We start from the raw sequence: 14,491 nt of genomic DNA on the forward strand, positions 1-14,491 counted from the left end.
ATGCCTGTGCCCAGGAGCCTGGCTGAGATCGGCGGGGGGCTGCCACCTGGGTCCAAATGGGTCCAACGTGGTCCCAAACTGGCTCCGCTCTGAGTCGGCGGCAGAGTACCTGTGGAACGCGGAGCAATGGCAGAGCAGTCCTTCTCCAGACAAGCTTGTTCCAGCCCCCACAGGCACCAGCGCAGTTGAGCAGGATCAGCCCCTCGGTGCAGTGCGGCTGCCACTCCAGCGTAGTCCTAAGGAAGCACGGGGAGGGGCTGTGCCAGGCAGCATCCCCTCAGTGCCTCCCATGTCCCCCGGGCAGGCCTTCAAGCGAGAGCTGTACCGGCACCAAGTGGAGGCCGAGAGACTTTGGCATCAGAGCAGCTGCCGGGAGGCTGCCCAGGCGGATCCCCTCCTTGCTTTGGGGGGCTCCCAGGACCGTTGGATCCAGCTGGAGGAAGAGCTGCTGACCCGGCAGGTGGGGGCACTTGGGCCGGGGTGGGTGGGAGTGGAAGGGTCTTCAGGGGGGCTTGCCACTTGCCTTCCCCGCCTGGCTGCCTGGCTCGAGAGCCCCCACAGCCTCTGGACCTCTCTTGCAGCACCGGCTGGAGGCTGCCCTCCTGCACCTGGGACAATTCCAGAGCCAATTGGACTGGCTGATGGAGTGGCTGCTGAGCACCGCAGCGCAGCTCCAGGACCCCCTCCCCCTCACGCTGGACCTGCAGAGCTGCGAGGTCGAGATGGCCAAGCACCAGGTGGTCTGGCGCCCCGTCCCCAGGCAGGGGATTGCTCTCCGGTGGGCAGTTGGTGGGGCTGACACTGGCTCTCGGCAGGTGCTGCAGAAGGACGTCGTGTCTAACACAATGAAGGTGCAGGTGGTGCGGGAGGCTGGCTGGCGTCTGCAGCTGCCTGGTGATGGCAACGGGGCCCGTGCAGAGGGCCTGCAGGGCAAGCTCCAGCAGCTGAGCCATCAGTGGAGCCAGGTCCTGGCCGAAACCGAGCGCCGCCAGCTAGCCCTGGAGCACAACCTGAGCCAGGTGAAGCTGGGCGGGGGACCTCCTGGCCAAGCGTTTCCAGGACTGGAGGCGCCTCTTGGGCTGGAGACAGCTCGATGGCCTTTGCTCGAGGCCTGAGGGATGGTCTTCTGAAGTCAGGGAGCAGCTTTTGTTCCCCACGCCCTGGTCACTCTGCCCGCTCTCTGCCTGGTGTTCCCGAAGGTGCGGGAGGTTTCTCTGGAGGCAGCTGGGCTGATGCAGTGGTTGGACCGTGTGGAGTTGCAGCTCTTCTCTTCCAAGACCATCTGGGGGCCCCCTGAAGTCACCAAGGACAAGCTGGCCACACTCTTGGTGAGTTCCTTCCCAGGTGCCTGCTGCACGCCAGGGACACGGCCGCCTTCTTGGATGGCTGATTCTGGCTAGGGATGAAAGGTGGCTGCTTGATGGCCCACTTTCAGCCCTCTTGGGGCCCTTCGGTTGAGAAGCTTCTTGCCTCCCTTTGTTGTAGCAGTTGAGGAGGTTGGACTTTAGGAGGCTCTGAAGCCCAGAAGCTTCCCCTGATGGTCCACCTGAAGACGTTGGGCCATTGGGACCATTTCCAATGGCCTTTGTCATTGTGCTGAGTGGGAATGGGGAACCTGCAGATGGTCCAAGCCAAAGGTCCCTCCTTTGGCCTCTGGAACCTCCTGGGCCTCGCCAACTGGATCAGGAAAGGGCCGCTTTGGGAAAAGCCCTACTAGGGTCGCTTTCCACGGCACAGTAGCAGGGAAGGTGTGGGCAGGGCACCATGGAAATCCTCTCCTGCCCTGCTTCAGGTGAGGGAACAACAGTGAAACAATCCATCCACATTGGCAGAAGCACCAAAATCAAGGACAGAAGCCGTCCAGGGCCTCTTCATCACCCAAATGGGTTGGAAAGCACAGTGTTAGCGCCTGGGGGCTCCGGGTGTCTCAAGGCTGTGGGGCTGCCCCTTTGCCCACTTCTTTTCCTTTGTGGGGTGGGACCCTCAAGAGCCCCTGAATTCTCAGGTGCAGCTGCCTGGCTTCAGGCCTGGGGAAGGAAGCTTCTCCCTTGGCTTCAGGGCCCTCTGAATAAGCAAAGCTTTAGTGTTACCGGACCATCTCTGTGCGTGGACCTTTTGCTAGCTGTGGAAAGCCACGTAATCTGCAGGGCCTGATTTCCTGCCGCTTCCCAAGTGCTCCTCTTCCACCTGGGCTGCCTTTGGGTTCAGCCTCCTCCTCCAGGCAATGATGGAGGCTGTGGCTGGGGAGCCTCACCTGGCTGGATCTTGTGGTTGGGCAGGAACTGTGCGAAGACATGAAGTCCAAGCAGCAAACATACCAGCACGTCCAGGAGAAGCTCCAGCACCTGTTAGCCACCTGCCACTCAAACGGGGCTTCTACAGCCGAGCACAGCCTGAGGGTCTTGGAGCAGAAGTGGGGTAGCCTTACTAGCCGCCTGCAAGAGCAGAAGGTGGGTGGGCAGGAGAGGGGCTGCAGAGGCCGGGGCTCTCATCCCGCATGGGGTCTGCCCACGGTGCTCCTCCTCCTCCCAGGAGCAGCTCCTCCAAAGCCCGAATATGGCCACTGAGTTCCACGCCACCCTCCAGGAGCTCCTGAAGTGGGCCAGGCAGATGGAGGAGGTCTTGGCAGCCCTGCCTCCTCCCAGCTACATCCTGGACACGGTCAGCAAACAGAGACGGCAGCAGCAGGTCAGCCACAGCCTGCTGGGAAAGGAGGGGGACTCTCCCCTGGGTAGCCCGGGCGTTCTTGGTGTCAATGGGCAAGAGAGGTCTGCTCCCCGCATTCCCTGGGTGCTGGCCCACTTGGCCCAGGGTGGACTGGGCATGTTGCAACTTGTGGCTGAGCCCTGTTATGTGGGGCAGTGCCAAGCTTGCTCTCCAGTGTCCCTCTCCAGTCTTCCAAGGAGAGGCTGGGTGGCATGGACACTGGGGAGGGGGGCTGGTCTGGGGAGGGAATCTCCTGGGCTCCCCTGCCTGGTTTGTCCCTGCAGGCCTTGGTGCAGGAGACGGAAGCCCAGAGCAAGAAGCTGGCAGGGATGGAGGCGGGGGCTGCCTGCCTGACCCAGGACAACGGGGGTCCTCCCAGCCTGGTGGGCAGTGCCAAGGAGCGCCTGGCCAGTGTCCTGCAGCAAGTGAGCAAGAGGAGGGAGGTTCTGGAAGAGGCCCACCAGGAGGCCAAGCAGGTATCTCACACAGAGACACCCCCCCCCCGGGCAGTGGAGGATAGGGGCGGGGGGGGCAGACGTGTCCAGGGAGGTTTAGTGCAGTGCTTCTCTGGCCTTCCAGTTCAGAGAGTCCTGGCAGCTGCTCCTCAAGTGGTTGGACGGGGCTGAGGCAGCCTGTCCAGCCCCTGCAGATGCCCCCCCAGCGAAGCAAGAGGACCTCGGGGCCCTTCTGAGACAACACAAGGTGAGGCGGGGGTGCCCACCGGCTCATGCCTGTCCCTTCTCCTGCACCATCTTGAGTCCAGGGGGGGTTCTCTGTCCCATGATGTCAGCAGCTGGATTTGGGGGACCCGGCTCCCCCTCCCAGGGCAGAGGGGAGGGGCAGGCAGATGCCTTGACCGCCTGGGCTGCCCTCCAGGAAAAGACATTTCTCCAAATGTTCCCGCAGGAATTCCAGAGGCGCCTGCGGGTCAAGCGCCCGGTCTTCGAGGCCACTTTGCAGCAGGGGAGTCTCTTACGCGGCAAGGCCCTGCTCCCTGCCGATGGACAGGAGCTGGACGCCATGCAGAGGCAGCTGAAGGAGCGCTGGGGGGCTCTGTGGAGCTGGGCAGCTCAGAGGTAAGGGACGGAGGGCTGGGGGGCGGGTTGCTCACCAGTCCTCTGCACGCTTTTGGCCACGCTGAGTTTCCACAGTCCTCCAGAGAAGCCAGATCTGGCCTTGCTGGGGCAACTTGTTCTACAAACTCACTGGTCGTGTGTGTGTGTGTGTGTGTGTGTGTGTGTGTGTGTGTGTGTGTCCTTCAAGGAGGTGCTCACTTCTTTGTAGCTCATTGAAGGGCTACCAAGAGTAGAATAGAATAGAGCTGGAAGGGGCCTTGGAGGTCTTCTAGTCCAGCCCTCCGCTCAAGCAGAACCTACAGTATACCATCTCAGACACATGACTGTCCAGAAGAGAACACTTTGTGCGGCGGGGAGGTGTGTCCACCATTGGCCCAGTCTCTTGGGGGGGGCAGGGAAGAGGGTTCAAGCAAGAGAGTTGGCTGAGGATCTGGTGCGGGCCTGGAGCCCTGCGGAGTAGTGCTTGGATACTGACCTGCTCTCTGGGGCCAGTGAGGCCAGCCCCAGTGCCTCCCACCCTCACCAAAACTTGCAGACAAGGTCCAGGTAGAGCAATTAAAGTGGTCACTCATGGGACAATCTGGGGCTCAAGTGCCTTTGGCCCCACCTCCAGGCCCCTGGGATTAAAGCCCTTTGTAACAGTTGCTTAGAGAGGCTCAAATTTCCCTCCCCCGTATTCGGCTGCTGCTGAACCGGGTGCAGGACAGCAGGAGCTCGCCCAGAGTGGGGGCTGCCGATGGCTCCAAGGAGTTCTGCTTGGGGCAGGCCTGGCCTTCACCCCAGAGAAGGGGGCATGGAGGCCTTGTGGACCCCTCACTGCTCAAACCCTTTGCAGGCAGCAGAAGCTGGAGGAGCAGCTGATGTTCTCCGGCTGCTTCAGCGATGACCTTCAGAGCCTCCTGGACTGGTTCTGTCGGGCTGAGCCCCAGCTGGCTGAGGAGACCCCCGTGGCTGGGGACAGAGACCTGGTGGGCCTGCTGATGGAGCAGCACAAGGTGGGTGAGAGCGCCATTGCCCGATGTGGGCAGGTGAGGAGGAGCCATTTGCAATCCCACTGCTGAGAGGATGGCTAGAGGGCCCGGGGTGAGGTGGCCTTGGTGTGCCCGCAGAAGCCCCGCTGCTGCCAGCCTTGTGGAGAGAAAGGGGCTGAATGGCTGTGCTGCCTGGAGGCCTAGCAGTGAGGCCTCCTCTCTCCGGCCCAGCAGGCCTTCCAGATGGAGCTGAGCCGACGGGAAGTGGCTGTCAGGACGCTGAGGTGCTCTGCAGAGCATGAGCTGGTGCAAGGTGGGAGCACCATGGATGCCCGGTGGCTGCAGATCCAGATGGAGGAGCTGGAAGATCGCTGGGAACTCGTCGGCAGGCTCTCTGTCTCGCGGCAGAACCGGCTGGAGGTCACCCTGAGGCAGGCATGTGGACAAGCCACAGGGCAGTGGTGGGAGAAGGACATGGTGTGGAAGGCAGAAGGGGTGGGACAGGCAGGAGGCTTTCCCCTTTCCCCACCCGCCGCCACCACCAGAAACCCCCTTCTTGAAGCCGGGCAGATTTCAGAGGACCCACATTCTGCACCCCAGAATGGCAGGGAGACCCCGTGTGGTGCAGACCTCCTCTCTCCTACAGGCAGAGGAGTTCCACCGCCTGCTGTGTGCCTTCCTGAGCCGCCTATCTGAGCTGGAGAAGTCAGTCACGGTCGGGACCCCTCTAGAGGAGGAGGAGGAGGAGGCCATGGCTGAGGCCCAGAGCCAGCTCAAGGTCTGAGGGGGGGGCGGGGAGACCCCACCGCTCTTCTCTTGAAGGGTCTAATGCCAGGGTCTTCACCCTCCCCTCTGGAGTGGGGAGGCAGGGTGATGCTGATGGCTTTGCCCTCTGCTGGCAGGAGCTGCAGCGGAGTGTGCAGTGCCAGCAGCTGCAGCTGGACTGCATCACCTCTCTGGGCGAGGAGATCCTGAGCGCCTGCCACCCTGGTGCTGTGGGCACCGTCCAGTCCTGGGTCATCCTTGCCAAGAGCCGCTTCCAGCAGGTGAGCACAATGGAAGGGGGCTTGTGGACACTCTGGGCCTGGTAAGTGGGGCCTACGGGGGGGGGGGGGTCATTCAGTCAATGGGGTGGGGGAGCAGGTCTTTCTTCCCTCACCATACACGCTTTTCTCCTCCCCCACATTGTTCTCTTATTCCTCTGCCTCCTTCTATCTCCTCCTCCTGCTCCTCCTCCCATCTCCTCCTCCTTCCATCTCCTCTTCCTCCTCCTCCCCTCCTCCTCCTTCCCTCCTCTTCCTCTTCCTCCCCCTCCTCCTCCTGCTCTTCCTCCCCTCTCCTCCTTCCATCTCCTCTTCCTCCTCCTCCCTTCTCCTCCTCCTGCTCCTCCTCCCATCTCTTCCTCCTTCCCTCCTCTTCCTCTTCCTCCCCCTCCTCCTCTTGCTCCTCCTCCCATCTCCTCCTCCCCTCTCCTCCTCCTGCTCCTCCTCCCATCTCCTCCTTCCATCTCCTCTTCCTCCTCCTCCTGCTCCTCCTCCCATCTCCTCCTCCTCCCATCTCCTCCTCCTTCCCTCCTCTTCCTCCTCCTCCCCCTCCTCCTCCTGCTCCTCCTCCCATCTCCTCCTCCTTCCATCTCCTCTTCCTCCTCCTCCCCTCCTCCTCCTGCTCCTCCTCCCATCTCCTCCTCCCCTCTCCTCCTCCTGCTCCTCCTCCCATCTCCTCCTCCTTCCATCTCCTCTTCCTCCTCCTCCCCTCTCCTCCTCCTGCTCCTCCTCCCATCTCCTCCTCCTTCCATCTGCTCTTCCTCTTCCTCCCCCTCCTCCTCCTGCTCCTCCTCCCATCTCCTCCTCCTTCCATCTCCTCTTCCTCCTCCTCCCCCTCCTCCTCCTGCTCCTCCTCCCATCTCCTCCTCCTTCCATCTCCTCTTCCTCCTCCTCCCCTCCTCCTCCTGCTCCTCCTCCCATCTCCTCCTCCCCTCTCCTCCTCCTGCTCTTCCTCCCCTCTCCTCCTTCCATCTCCTCTTCCTCCTCCTCCCCTCTCCTCCTCCTGCTCCTCCTCCCATCTCTTCCTCCTTCCCTCCTCTTCCTCTTCCTCCCCCTCCTCCTCCTGCTCCTCCTCCCATCTCCTCCTCCTTCCATCTCCTCTTCCTCCTCCTCCCCTCCTCCTCCCCTCTCCTCCTCCTGCTCCTCCTCCCATCTCCTCCTTCCATCTCCTCTTCCTCCTCCTCCTGCTCCTCCTCCCATCTCCTCCTCCTCCCATCTCCTCTTCCTCCTCCTCCCCCTCCTCCTCCTCTTCCTCTTCCTCCATCTCTTCCCCTCTCCTCCTCCCATCTCCTCCTCCTTCCATCTCCTCTTCCTCCTCCTCCCCTCTCCTCCTCCTCCCCTCTCCTCCTCCTTCCATCTCCTCTTCCTCCTCCCTCCCTCCTCCTCCTTCCACCTCCTCCCACAGCTCTGCAACCAGGTCCAGCAGCAGGAGCAGCGGCTGCAGGCCCAGGCAACCTCCCTTGCTGCGGACCAGGAGACGGTGGAGCGACTCAGTGACTGGATCACAGCCACCGAAGAGACCTTGAGCCTGCGGGACCAGGAGCCCCTCCCTGAGGATGCCAGGCAGCTGGAGGAGCTCAGATGTCAGCACACGGTAAGGTAACTTCGCTGCCCCCTTTCCCCTCATGTCAGGCCCAGCCGGTGGCTCCTAGCTACCAGTGGGGGCTAGAAGGGGCTCAGCGTCTTGGTAGAGAAAGCCCTTTGCTGTCAGTGACGTCCACCCACCCCCGGCTCTTTGATCCTCTTCGGAGGCTGCCCCCTTAGCTCTGGCAGAGCTGCCAGGGAGGGTCTTTTGCTGGGCAGCGCCCTCCGCCCTGCAGTCGAGGGAGCCCATGGCAACCAGGTTGCTGCAGCCCTGGAGAGTCTCTCGTTCCCAACGGGACGACGCTTTCAGCCAACACAGAAGCCCCTGCGAGGGTGTGTACCAGTGCATGCGGGCGCATATGTGGGGGGCTTGTTGCCAAGGCCCTGAACGGGGCAGCTTTGAGAGGGGGTCTTGACCCTACAGCCATGGCACCCGGTTGCCGAGCTCTGAATGGCTGATGGGGACCCCCTCGCCTCCCCACAGGTCTTCATGCAGGAGTTGGACCACAAACAGCCCGAGGTGGAGAAGGCCGCCAAGAGTGGGAGGCAGAAAAGGACCGCACGGCCGGGGATGGCGGCTCCTTCCTGCAATGGGCCTTCCGGTTGGTCCTTCCAGTTCCTGGTTTATCCGCAGCTCTTGCCCTGGGCCAGAGCCTCCAGAGCAGCGGGCAACATTACCCTGCTGGACACCCAACCGTCCCCTAAGCAATTTTGCAAGCCCTGCCTTGAGGCTCCGGGAGGGAAAACTGTTCAGGAGAGGTGGGCACATCCGGGAAATCAAGCAATTAGATGGTTACGCTTAGTGTCAACACCAAATTATTTGAGCCATTAAGCCACCAAAACGCCCCAAAACCCTGCTCAGTCTAGGAGAGTGAAGATTTTAGAAATTTTACCAAATGTTAGAATTGAAGATAAAACTAATACAACCTAAAAAAAAGAATAAAAAGAAAATGCAGAAGAGAAACAGAAAAAAATAGAAAAGGAAAAATAGTAATACAAGAAAAAAAACACATAAAATAATGGCCATCACAATTATAAACAATTTTAGTACCTTATCAGCTTCTCTTAAATGCAACAGTTGGTCTCTTCTTCCCACGTTCCGTCTCTTTTCTATAAAGCAAGCCTGAACACTTAAATCCTGATCAGCAAAAGTCCATTAAAGATGACCAGAGATAATAGCGCATCCACTTAAATCTTGATTAAATAGGCCTGGCATTCCTTTATTTTCAACAATATTGATCTCTTAATCTCTTCAAATGATGTCCTAGAATTTAACTTTTTTTCGTTTTTTAATTGGTCTCTTCTCACAAATCCTTCCAATACCTCTTTTGTAAATCCAATGTAGGAACTGTGAGATGATCTCATGAGGTCGATGGATCGTTAAGGTGCTTCCAAGTAAAAGGCATCACGTAGAGATGCAATCATATTAGCTTTATTCAATGATAGATAAAAGAAAAAGAGATACTTGGCATGAAGGCACTCATGCCTGCATGTGAGAGAGAACAAAGAAAAGAAAGCAAGCTAGCGTAGCATAACTGGAACAGAAGAAGAACTAAAATGAAGAGAGACTAGAAGACAAAGAGCAGCCCCTCGTGCAGAGGTATTTATGGGGGGTCTGGGCCCCTCCCTGACCATAAAACTCTCTCGCCAATGGGGCTCTCGGGTCCGAGACCCCTGGCTCATCAGTGGAAGCAAAGAAGCCTCTTTGCTCCCATCTGATGACCCTTTTGGGGAACTGCCAATGGCTGGCACAAAACATCTAACAGGAACATTATCCAGGCCATTCTTTTGTTATTTGTATATCTCTTTTAATTATTAAGAGAGCGGCATCAGCCAGTTTCATTTGTATATCCTACATAGCATTTTTCCCATGTCATTCTTTTGGCCTGTCATTTTTAAATCCACTTTCAGATCTGCCTCAGGCTTGTCCAATAAAATTTGATCTCATGTAACTTCTTTTAAACACAGAATATCTACGATGACGGACACTTTTAAAATTAATTTCTCGGTCCATTGTTCACAAGTATCCTTCAATACATATAATGTTAAAGTACTTTGCTCCACTTTGCATAAGTAAATCAGCTTTAAAAGTTCTCCTTTAATTGTAATCTTAAATTCCTTCTGCTTCTCTGCACGGTTCAACCTTTGAAGTCCCATTCTAACATCATAGGATTTTTTGAAGAATTCAAAACAACAGTCTTTCCCCACAGGAAGGATTCTTGTAATTAATTTCAAAATTTTATTTCAAATCCAGGTGGATCCTTAGTCCATTTGGAAGTTTCCAAAAATCAATGTTCTAGCCACCCTAATTTAAAACCTCTTTGGCTAAGGATGGAAGAAAACTCACCCTGTGTTTTCAGACTTGAGGCTCCAAAGAGCCAAGCAATTTCCAAAATGGCTGGAAAAGGAGTATATGGACCCGGGGTCCATAGAGGCTCCAACTGAGTGAAAATGGCTTTCCCTCGTCTCCCAGGCCTTCCCTCTGAACTGTCTTGTGGTCTCCTCATGAGCAGCAGCTGTCTGGAGCACTTGTGGGTGATCTCAAGCTCTCTCCTTATACGGAGAGGAATTACGCAGAGCAAAGTTACTCAGTGATTCTTCTTTCCACTATGGTCATTGGCTCTGTGTTTCTCGCTATCCATCTTGAACCAAAGAAGATCAAGGGGGTGTTTTCTTGAGCCTCTTTCTCAGCCTTCCTTCCGTCTCTGGCCTGTGTCCAACCTGCCCCCTCACTCACTCGCTCACTCATCTGACCCACAGTCAACTTACAGGGGGGCAGAAGAGGGCAGGTTGGAAAGGGCCCTGTGCTGATACCCAGCTCACAGCTCCCTTTATATTTGCCCCCTGCCTGGACACCCTAATCAGGCCCCTGGGGGGGAATGCTCAGGGCTCTCACAACTGTCCTCCGGCACACATTCAAGTGGCAGCCAGCTGTTTAATAGTGTCAGGTTTCAGCTGGGACCCTCTCTCCCCCATTGCAGGATGGCATGGGGCCAGAAAAGCTTTGCCTGAGTCCCCCCTCATACCCCTGGAAGACCTGGAGCCCCAGAGCCCACTCCTAGCCCAACTGGTGCACCGCTGGCAGCGCCTCTGGCTGGCAGCTCAGGACCGGCAGCATCGGCTCCAGAGTTCCCAGCAGCGCCTTCAGGAGGTGAGGATGGGCAAGTTCAGGGGGCAAAGAGCTGCTCTGGAGTGGTGGAGCGAATGCAGGGAGGGACCCAAGTCAGCCGCTCTCCCCGGGTCCCCTGGCAGCCCGGAGAACGACGGCTCTAGCCTCCCAGATGCCGGGGTAGAAATGGGCAGCTGGATGGGGAACTAAGGCGCCAATCCCCTCCTGGGCCAGTTCCCCCCTCTCTTTGTCAGCCATGGGGATGAGGAGAAAGGGAGGGCATGGGCCTCTCGCCCTGCTCGTGTGCTTTCCTCGTGTGCTCTGAGTGAAGCAGAGCCCTTGTGGGGCCCTTGCGCCTACCACCCCAGACAGGGTGCGTGGCAGTCTCTCTCTGTCTCTCACGCAGCTGGAAGAAATGGCCAACTTCAACTTTGCTGTCTGGCGCAAGCGATACTTGCAGTGGATCAGCCACAGGAAGTCCCGGTTGCTGGATGTCTTTCGCAGCATTGACCGAGACCAAAATGGGCGCATCACCCAGCAGGAGTTCGTCGAGCATATCCTGGCCTCCAGTGAGTGCCAGTCCTGGGTTGCCTTCCCCTGGGTGTCCTCCATGAGGACAGGCCAAAAGGTCTAGGTTTCCTGCCCAAGCCCCTTGCAAGGGCCGCCCCCTCTGCCTCTACCCTGCAGTGGCTCTGCTTCCCCTCGTGGCTCTTGCGGACGTGGCTGGGCTTGAGGGGATGTTGGGGGGGCTGCAGCCGACCTCCTCCACTCCTTTCTTTCCTGTCCAGAATTCCCCACTAGCCTGCTGGAGATGAAAGCAGTGGCCAAAATCTTTGACGTGAATAGGGATGGTTTCATTGATTATTATGAATTTATCAGCACTCTGCACCCCTGCCGGGAGAGCCTGCACAGGGCGGCCAACGTGGACCACATCCAAGAGGAGGTATGGCAGCCAGGGTGTCCCCCCCTCACTTGTGCAGTCTGACATCAGAGTGGCAGCTTCAGAGTCTCCCCTCAGGTCTGTTGCAAGGAGGCGTTTAGGTGCCTCCTTGGAAAGTGGAACGTTAGCAGAAAGTAAGTCCTATGGCTGCTGCCGCCAGGAACCTCCGTGGGGGAACTGGGGCTCCTCAGCCCAACTGAGGAGGGAGGGCCAGGCTCTGCCCCACATGCCTCAACAGACACTTAGCCTCACTGAGGGAGCCTGGGGCCAACCCCCCCCCTCTGCCCCCACCTTTGGAAAGGCAGCTGAGCACCAGGGTGCAGCACTGGGCAGAGAAGAGAAAGGAAAGAGATGATGCCCGGGAATGTGAGCCAATGGCGGGAGGGTGTGGGGAGTTCCCAGGCAAAAAGGGCACCTGGGATTTCCATCAGCCACATGACTTGGCCACAAAGCAAGAGCTCACGCTTAGAGAGGACGCTTCTGGTGGCCACTGTCAGTGAATCCTCTGTCAAGTACAACTTCATGTGGCTGCCACTTGCCACTTCCTGCCAACTTCGCTATTGAATTTTCTCGTTGGAAGCCGGCAGTTCAGGTCAGAAAAGGCGATCAAGTGACCACAGGATGCTGCGCTGGGAGGATTTTGAGGACCGGTCATGAGCAACACCTGTTCAGCGCTGGCTACATTCCAGCGGTTGCTGATTGGGAGCAAGCAAGAACCAGCAGACTTGTGGCAGTTGAATTTCCCCTGAGTGGAAATTGAAGCTGGCAAGTGGAGGTTAAGTCTACAAATGCAGGCATATGTAAGAGAAATTTGGTCTCTCCTCCCCTCCCCCCGTGCCTCTCTTTTGTGACGCAGGTGAACCGACAAGTGGCTGAGTGCAACTGCGCGAAGCGTTTCCAAGTGGAGCAAATCAGTGCCACCCGTTACAGAGTAAGCCTGTTTCCCCACCCCCCGATTTCTCAGCCTGTGTCCCGCTGCACCTTGAGTCTCTTGGTCCTCCCTGCTAAGCCAGGGACCCACATCAGCTTCCAGAATCAGGGTGTCTAAGCTGGCCACGGTGCAGAAGAGGTCCTGGCCCACTGACTCTCTGCCTGGGCCTCTTCTGGCACTCATTCCTCACACCCGCCCTGCCCTCCGCATCCATGAATGGGGCAGCCATGCTGCAGGGCTGTATTCCTCTGCCCTGGGGATGGTGGGACTGAGAGGGAGGCATCTCTCCACACGGGGACCCCAGAAATGGCCTCCGGCAAACACCCCCTTCCTGCTGCTTGTCCAGTTTGGGGAGTGCCAGCAGCTGCGCATGGTTCGAATCCTGCGGAGTACGCTGATGGTGCGAGTCGGAGGAGGCTGGATGGCTCTGGACGAGTTCCTGGTGAAGAACGACCCCTGCAGAGGTGAGAGGCTGGGTGGGTGCCAGAACCCCACCAAGCAGGACGGGTGTCCAGCTGCCTCCCCATCCCCTCCCCCATCCTCCCCATCTGGCTGGACCTGGCCTCTCCGTGGCTTCCTCTCACGCAGTCAAGGGAAGGACCAACCTGAAGATCAATGAAAGATACCTCTCCCCGGGACTCCTGGGGCGGAAGGGGGCAGGCAGCCAATCTGCCCCCGCCTCCAAGATGCTCTCCCCCAGCTGCTCCACCTACAGCCTCAGCCAGTACAGCAGCGCCTCTGCGCCCAGCAGCCCCGTCCCGAGGAAGGTGAGTTGGTTGGGGGAGGGCAGAGTCGTGGCCAGGGGTGCCTCCCACTGTCTCCCCAGGCGGCTCTGTCAATAATCCTGCAACCTGGCCTCTCCTCTCTCTCCTTCCAGGCTTTGCTGCGCTGGACACACTCGGCGGATCGGCGCCTCCACTCCTGCAGTCCTGCTGGGGGTGCTGGGTTGGCCTTTGCCCCTGGAGCAGCTGGGCCTGACGCTGAGCCCCCAGGTGAGGGTGGGGCTGAACTCTTGCATCCCGGCTGAGAGGCAGGCCAGCCCTTGCACCCGAGCGTGGCCTGGGGATTGCTGTGACCATCCAGGGTACTCGGGTCTGGCAGCCTCGCTTGGCAGGGCTGCTCGGCTGCGGTTGCCCCCGCGAAGGGCTGGGCCTGTTTGTGGGATGTTCTCTGTGCTTCTGCTTAGGTCACCCCAGAAGAGCAGCTGCCCGGAGCGACCTCCCTGCACCCTGACAGCTGTAGCACCACCTTCCTCTCTGGAGCAGCAGCAGAGAGATCTGGGCCCCCACCCAGTGGCACTCCAGTCCCTGGAAGGCTGGGCAGGCTGCCCCACCTTTCCCCACAAGCATCCCTCTCCCGGCTCCGCACACCTATCCTCCACAGCCCCCCCTGGCGATGCAGCTGAGGTTCTTTTGCAGCAAGACCACCCTTGGGGGGTCACTTTTTGGTGCTCTCACCAGCCAGCTGCCCAGCTAGCCGAGGCCTCAGGTGTAGCCTCAGTGGGCCTGGGACAGATTTTGGAACGAATGGCGTCTTACCCTGACTGAGCACCGTCCCACTGCAGGCAGGCAGCAGCCTGGCTGAATCCTGGGGCCAGATGCAGCACCAGGAGCAATAAAGACGAGGCTTCCTACAATCCCCACCGCCTTTGTGTGCACTGGGGGGGGGGGCTGGGCTGGCAACTTTAAAAATAAAACTTTAAAAATAAAAGTTGCACAGCAGAAAGCAGAGATTGGAATGGATTTCAGCCTGCAGACCTTGGGGGAGACGGGGGGGGGGGGTCTCTGGGGCGGCAGACGGGGGTCTTGCTTGAAAAGGATCTTGTGGGCTGCAGGTTCCCCATCCTTATTGCTTGCTGAAGGGAGGTCAGGAGCCAGCAGGAGAGGCGTCCTTTGACTGCAGAACCTCAGCCAGGAGGTTCTGCCTGAGTTTGTCAGTCTCCGCGTTGCCTTGGAGAAGGCGGCTGCAGCTGCTCACAAAAGGCTAAGCAGAGGGTAAGGACCTTGGATGGGACACCACCAGGAAATTCCAGAGTTGAGGCCAGGCTTGGCCACACCCTGACCAGGGCACCTCAGAGGAAAAACACCCCCACACACACACCCTATCCCAGAATGCCCTTGGGTGGAGAAGG

At 58.5% G+C, this 14,491-nt stretch overlaps 2 protein-coding genes across 2 annotated transcripts; both read left to right on the top strand.

The window, feature by feature from the left end:
• Positions 1-2,227: 2,227 nt before the first annotated feature.
• LOC310638999 (microtubule-actin cross-linking factor 1, isoforms 6/7-like) lies at positions 2,228-2,843 on the top strand (the record flags this gene model as incomplete). Its single annotated transcript, XM_083360359.1, has 3 exons — positions 2,228-2,450; positions 2,533-2,731; positions 2,812-2,843. Exons 1-3 carry the CDS (start codon positions 2,295-2,297, stop codon positions 2,841-2,843), a joined length of 387 nt encoding a protein of 128 aa, XP_083216485.1. The 5' UTR covers positions 2,228-2,294.
• An 825-nt stretch (positions 2,844-3,668) lies between these two features.
• LOC310637553 (microtubule-actin cross-linking factor 1, isoforms 6/7-like) lies at positions 3,669-13,991 on the top strand. Its single transcript, XM_083358008.1, has 15 exons — positions 3,669-3,782; positions 4,618-4,777; positions 4,988-5,192; positions 5,404-5,531; positions 5,656-5,799; positions 7,202-7,390; positions 7,865-7,982; positions 10,362-10,531; positions 10,896-11,058; positions 11,278-11,432; positions 12,286-12,360; positions 12,707-12,824; positions 12,949-13,127; positions 13,238-13,352; positions 13,547-13,991. The coding sequence occupies exons 4-15, from the start codon at positions 5,505-5,507 to the stop codon at positions 13,591-13,593; spliced, it is 1,500 nt and encodes a 499-aa protein (XP_083214134.1). The 5' UTR covers positions 3,669-3,782; positions 4,618-4,777; positions 4,988-5,192; positions 5,404-5,504; the 3' UTR covers positions 13,594-13,991.
• The last annotated feature ends 500 nt before the right edge of the window (positions 13,992-14,491 follow it).

This window comes from Vipera ursinii, assembly GCF_947247035.1.
Source record: "Vipera ursinii genome assembly, chromosome: 3".
Classification (NCBI taxonomy): domain Eukaryota; kingdom Metazoa; phylum Chordata; class Lepidosauria; order Squamata; family Viperidae; genus Vipera; species Vipera ursinii.

Coding starts and splice junctions, on each gene's coding strand:
- LOC310637553 (XM_083358008.1), top strand. CDS start 5,505: ATGGCTGAGGCCCAGAGCCAGCTCAAG. Junction 11,059..11,277: donor CGAGCATATCCTGGCCTCCA/GTGAGTGCCAGT, acceptor TTTCCTGTCCAG/AATTCCCCACTAGCCTGCTG. Junction 13,353..13,546: donor GCCTGACGCTGAGCCCCCAG/GTGAGGGTGGGG, acceptor GCTTCTGCTTAG/GTCACCCCAGAAGAGCAGCT.